The 6327-nt window shown below is 37.8% G+C and overlaps 1 protein-coding gene across 1 annotated transcript; it reads right to left on the bottom strand.

Moving 5' to 3' along the window:
• Nucleotides 1–920: 920 nt before the first annotated feature.
• LOC112202180 (disease resistance protein RUN1-like) lies at nucleotides 921–4975 on the bottom strand. Its single transcript, XM_040519419.1, has 6 exons — nucleotides 4922–4975; nucleotides 4298–4801; nucleotides 2730–3849; nucleotides 1879–2175; nucleotides 1015–1723; nucleotides 921–943 (listed from the first exon to the last, which is right to left on the bottom strand). Exons 2-6 carry the CDS (start codon nucleotides 4762–4764, stop codon nucleotides 921–923), a joined length of 2616 nt encoding a protein of 871 aa, XP_040375353.1. The 5' UTR covers nucleotides 4765–4801; nucleotides 4922–4975.
• Between the last annotated feature and the right edge of the window lie 1352 nt (nucleotides 4976–6327).

Genomic DNA, 6327 nt, shown 5'->3' with positions numbered 1-6327 from the left:
AAAATGTTTGGCTCCAAAACCAGTTGGCATGCAAACTGTCTCTTTTGAGCGTGTGCGCAGACGTGCCAGCACCGTGGGGTGCAGTCATCGGGGGAGTCCCTTGACCTGACTTCTTCTTCAAGCATTGTGGACGAGGAGAGCACCAACCTCACCACAAGGTTCTTCTCTAGCCTTCCGAGAAAGGACTTCTTGCCTTATGGATAAGGACTTTGGGTGTGATCTCTTCGCGTCACCGAATCGATACTCAACGTTGTAGGCTGAGCAGAGCAATCACTGGGAAGTTTGGAGAAAGCACAGGTTCTGCTAAAGCGTGACTTTAGCTTCGCTGGGTTGCGAGGGCGTTACCCTTGCTTCGCTGGTTGAGAGAGTCTCGGTGGCAGTAGTACTAGCAGTCGGCTCTTGAAGAGACTAGGACTGGAAGCACGGTCGCCGGGTTGATCTGGTGATGCTGACAGTCGGCTCTTGGAGAGACTAGGACTGGCGCACGGTCATCGGGTTTCAACGAAGTTGAAGGTTTGCTCCGGGGAGGCTTTGTAATCGCTGGGATTGATTGATTTTTTGAGAGACCCTTCTCTTGTCCTTTAAACCTGATATTTATACACCTAGAGTTTCGACTGTTCCTTGCCATAGAAGGATTATTGATTGAAGTTCCCTATTCAATCTCTGCCACTTGATTCCAATAAGGTTTCGATTTCTTTATGGACCACGGAATGGGCGAAGCTGTAACCCAAACCCAAGTAGGCTTATTTTTGGGCCGCAGGTATCGGCCCGCTGTGCTAAATCCACTAAAAGATCTTGCCAAAATTACTTTTGGGCTCAAACAATTTTCACTGCAGCGAGAGAGATCGGGAACTTCAGTCAGTTGAGAGCAATAGGACAAGTTCAAATATCGTATATTGCGTGGTAACTCGGGACAAACTTTAAGACTCGAGCATTTTGCCAGCTGCAGACGAAAAAGCTTGTCAAGATTTTTAAAAATTGATTTAGGGAGTTGAGCCAAACTTGTACACCTACAGAGATCTATTTCCTCAACATTTGGACACCGAGAGAGATCAGGAACTTCAGTCAGTTGAGAGCAAGAAGACAAATCCAATTGTCGCAAATTGCGTGGTAACTCAGGAGAAGCTTTAAGACTAGAGCACCCTGCCAGCTCCAAACGAGTAAGCTTGTCAAGATTTTTCATAAAAGATTTGGGGACTTGAACCAAACTTGTACACCAACAGAGATCTATTGCCTCAATATTTGGACACTGAGAGAGATCAGGAACTTCAGTCAGTTGACAGCAGGAAGACAAATCTAAGATTCGTAAACTGCATGGTATCTGAGGAGAAATTATAAGACTTGAGCAGTCTGCCATATTAAGAGTAGTAAGCTTGGCAAGATGTTTAAGATATCCATCAGGAAGTTGAACCAACTTCGCACAACGATACAAATATAATTTCTCAATATTTGGACACCGAGAGAGATCGGGAACTTCAGTCAGCTTAGAGGAAGACAAATTTAAGTGTTGTACATTGCATGGTATCTCTGGATAAAATTTAAGACTCCGGCAGCTTGCAAGTTTCAAAGTAGTAAGCTTGTCAAACTTTTTAACATACAGTTTAACCAAACCTGTACAACCGGTAAGAACTAATTTTTCAATATTTGGACACTGAGAGAAATCCGGAACTTCAGTCAGGTGTTGGCAATCTCTAAGATTCAACCTTTTCAAGTTCCCAAATTTCTGTAACAAAAAAATTAAATAAAAAGAATCAATAAGTACTTGGGTAAAACAGGAAAACCTTTTTTTTTGTATTATTATTATTACACGTACGAAAACATTAGTTATTCCAAGTCCAACTACATTAATCATTTTCATAATTGGCAAGCTGAAGTTACCTGACCATTATGCGAAAGCTTCTTAACTTTGCCATTGGGCATGTGAAGCTCGACTAGATTGTGTGGAGAAAATTCTGATGGTAAAGATTCAGAAGGGTATCTCTCCCAATATAGATATCTAAGTTCTTCAGGAAAAGACTCGAGACCTTCAGGAAGGTGCACTTTGTTGTCCACATTTGGCTGTGCAGAAAATTTTAGCAACCTTAGATTGTGCATATTTTTGAAGGTGTCAGGATTCAGTGGTAACTCCGGAATGGTAGATATGTCTGAATGTATGGCTTGGAGTTTTGTAGTTCCCTAGAAATCAACAATAGAGTACAAATCAGCACACAACATTCAGAGAATCTATCAAAAGTAGCTACCATAAAAGTTACTTTTTTCTTTTTACTGGTTTAGATAAAGCTCAATGTCATTGCCAAAAAAGAAAAAGAAAAAAATGATGGAAATATGTCATGTCGTCCGAAATTATCCAATGTCAATTAATTGGAATAATTAGTAGTAGATTATATAATTAATAATCATATTGGTTCAAAATTTATTTTTGAATGCAAATTTGAAGATGTAACTAAAAGAATCATATCATCAAAAAACAATACCACAAAATCAGGTCAGTTGATAAAACATTTTAGCATATCATCACCCTAAGATCCTACCATATATGATCAGTACAATTCAACCACAATGACCATCTTCTATTAATAATATGTCGACCAAAACACCAGCAAGTAAACTAGTAAAATGTATATGGTGATTTTCGTTAGAAGAAATGAGTGGTTTCTTGACAATTTTTTTTTTAATTTATAAGATTGCAGTTTTTTCATCTCTTTAAGGACAATGAAATTAAAACTTACCATCCTATTTTTCAGTACTTGATAGACATCCTTGGCATTCCACAACCTGCTGCGTTTTCCAAGGTTATGAGTGCATTGTTCATGAACGATGGACTGACCCATTTCTTGCAGCAAATCATGCATCTCTAGATGATTGTCGCCTGAAATTGATATGAGAGACTTATTGATGAGAACATCAATTCCCCTCCGTGCAGAGAACCCGTGCATTTTTAACATTCTTTCTGCCTTCCATCTCTTTTCCCCTTTAAAAAAACATGCAATATCAAGAAATATTCCCTTCTCATCCTCTTGTAATCCATTATAACTTGGTCTCAACGCATCCTCAATTTTTTTGTTCGGAAAGTCTTGCCACCTCTTCAATTCATCTTCCCAATCTTCTCTGGTATTGCAATGACGAAATAAGGGATTCAAAACTTTAAGAGCTAATGGCACACCATTACAAATCTCTGCCGCTCTTCTTGACAAATCCGAACAATCTGTTTTGGGAAAGCCATCTTTGGAAGCTTTCAGATGAAAAAGCTTAAGAGCATCATTAATCTCCAACCCCTTCACCGGGTATATATGTTCATCCTCCACTTTTTCTTTCAATAAGCTCCTATCTCTAGAGGTTATAATGATTCTACTTCCCCAGCTAAACCCAACGTGATCTCCAAGTAAAACTTCTAATTGGCTTGAATCGTTCACATCATCTAGAACAACGAGCGCCTTCGTACGGGACAACCTCTCTATAATATGTGACCCTATAGATGGAGAGCCAATATTTAGGCTTTCGTCCCTTAATAACTCACGAAGAAGTTTATTTCGCACATGATATATTCCGTATTTCTCTGACTCTTCCCTGACATTTGTAAGAAACGAACAAGAATCGAATTTAGAAGAGAGTCGGTGAAATACCTCATCAGCAAGGGTGGTCCTTCCGATACCACCCATGCCCCAAATACCTACAATGCGAATCGGAACATCTTGTGTATGAATAGATAACAACAATTCAATTTGTTGAATCTGAATATCAATCCCAAAGAGATCCCTCATATTAGTTGACGAGTTGCGATTCAATTTATAACTCGTCAATTTCATCAAAATATCTTTGACAATTGTCTCAACCAATGCATGCTCCGGGCTAGCATATATGAAGAACAGAAATTCATAATTAGTATGGGGTAATTATATATTAATGGAAAATTCTATAGTACATACCAGTATCTCATACACACATTTACAAATGTGACAACAAATTTGTTATCAGAGTGGTAATGTTAAGTCTTATTTTGTGTAATCTAAGTTTTAATAATGGTAATTACACATCTTACGACATTGTTACAAGCTTTTGAACAAATTTGTTGTCAATGTTGTAATTTTTGTTTAACTATATGTAAATAGTGTAAATGAATATGGTAACTTTTGTTCTCAATGTTGTAATTTTGATTCAAATAATTGTAATTTTTTGTTCAAATAGATATAAAATAAGTGTATGAGATACTGGTATGTACCATAGCTTGCCTCATTATTAATTAATCTTCTTTAAATCAAATTTACCAAAAGTAGAAGCTAATAGAAAATGAAATTACCTGAAATTTTTTGAATGAAACCCAGACAGATTAGCTGCAGTTGACACAGCTTTCCTCCAAATGAGCACTTTGCCCATGTAGTTCTTGAAAACTTCTCCATGTCTTCCAAATGCTTGTTTATAACTCCCCTCTTGTTTCCTTACATTTGATGGATCTATTTCGTAAAATACTGGTACAGTAATCCTTCCATATCTTTGCTTGCATTTCAGTATATGCACAAGTTCATCCAAGCACCACCTAGAAGAGGCGTAGTCTTCCGAGAAAACAATTATCGAAATCTTTGATTGCTCAATTGCTTCCATCAGGGCATGTTCAATTTCATCTCCTCTCTTAAGTCTATCATCCATGTAGGTATCAATTTTCCTCTCCTTTAAAGCATAATAAAGATAGCTAGCTGGTAAACTTCTGGCGCGTGTCTGTACCACGAAAACTAAGAAAGACATCATACTTGTCTTGAGGGAGAGCATGAGCAGCAGCAGTAGTAGAAGAAGCCATATTAATAACCTGCAAATCCATATTCATATAGAAGCCAGCAATTAGTGCCCCTACTTAATAAATGGTTATATATATTCAGATCTAACGACTAACGTAACATAGATATATAATAGAGGAACGAGGCAGTACCACACTATGGTACTCTGATCCAAGGAAATCTGCAGGGCAGTATTAATTACCTCGTCGGATTTAGAAAGGATGAGCAAGGTAGAAACAAGTACTTTGAAGAGAGATTTATTGCTTAATCAGGAAGCAGCCAGCTAGAGATAGAACTTGCAGGGAAGGATATCAGAGGTCAAATGCAGGTTCAGGGAAACCATTTTTAAACCAAGATATTGCTTTTCCGCTGCACATGCATCAGCTGAATCTCTCTCTTATTCAGATTGCTTTTTTTATATGTAAGCGCACATGTCTATACTTACATGCATCCACTACAGTCAACTCTTTCTAGCAGCGATTCAATGTTAAAACAATACTTGAAGCTAATCTTAAAACTATTTGCGGTCACCGATGTCTTCAGTTAAAAAGACATTTCCTTAATTTAATCTTGCTGCTTATCATCCTGGCATTTTCTCACCAGCTACTAGTCAATTAGTCAGTCTCCGAATATGATTCAAAGTTAGGTATTAATTTAACATTGATTAATTTCCCCCTGCAATTAATCTTATAGCTACTCATCAGCCAAGAGTCCAAGACTCTGTCTAAGAAAAAACAAATCATGGATAGAGGCTGATGTAGAACGGTTGGCGAGAGGAATCGAAGAACAGTTAGATTGTGCAAAAGGAGGAATACCCAAGTTACTATTGCAACTTTCACATTCGGTGTCCGATTCGAGTACTCCTGAAAATGTGAATGTGGCTAAAAATGTATAAGTAAAGCGCCATCAAGATTACGCATACAAATAAACATTAAGTATTATAATTAAGTACCTTATAGTATCACACTAACTTGAAGGAAGTAAAATCTCTTTATACACAACATTTCTTGTGAACACTCTTCCTCCCCTTCTAATGAACCTTTCTTGATTAACACTTTTGTGGTAGCTCTTGAAATTCCTCGTGATAAAGCTACGTATAGTTGCCCGTGACTGAATACATAATCTGGAAGGTAGATGCCAATATTTGGTATTGTTTGACGTTGTAATTTGTTTATAGTAAGTGCAAAACTTAACTTTACATGAAATTGCTTCCTTGTCATCTCCAAAGGAAGTCCAGAGGTCTTGGCACTCTCAGAGAGATTCTTGGTAGAAATACTCTAGTTTTGACAAATTGACCATTTAAAGTTTCTGCGTCAATAAGGTTCTTATATGATCCACAGATCCACGGCAAGTCAATCTTGTACCATTTCATAATCCCATTTTTGCGTCAATGTTTCTCAAAAATATAATTGGGGCACCCTTTTTAATAGTTATTTGATGGGGGGGGGGGGGGGGGGGGGGCGTACCAGAAGGTGAAATTGAATTTGAGAATTCTCGTTGGTACATATTTCTTGTGTCATCCTCAACTGAATCAAAAGAGTACTGAATGTGTTTAGGC

Source organism: Rosa chinensis, chromosome 1, assembly GCF_002994745.2.
Source record: "Rosa chinensis cultivar Old Blush chromosome 1, RchiOBHm-V2, whole genome shotgun sequence".
Classification (NCBI taxonomy): domain Eukaryota; kingdom Viridiplantae; phylum Streptophyta; class Magnoliopsida; order Rosales; family Rosaceae; genus Rosa; species Rosa chinensis.
Note: the sequence above shows the minus strand (reverse complement) of the source record. Positions and strands in the feature narration are given on the sequence as shown.

What these genes read in the sequence shown, in the direction of transcription:
- LOC112202180 (XM_040519419.1), bottom strand. Translation starts at nt 4,764, where the DNA reads ATGCTCTCCCTCAAGACAAGTATGATGTCTTTCTTAGTTTTCGTGGTA. An exon ending in TTTCATTCAAAAAATTTCAG is followed by an intron (nt 3,850 to 4,297) that starts GTAATTTCATTT and finishes CATATATGCTAG; the next exon opens with CCCGGAGCATGCATTGGTTG. An exon ending in AAGTACTGAAAAATAGGATG is followed by an intron (nt 2,176 to 2,729) that starts GTAAGTTTTAAT and finishes GTTGATTTCTAG; the next exon opens with GGAACTACAAAACTCCAAGC.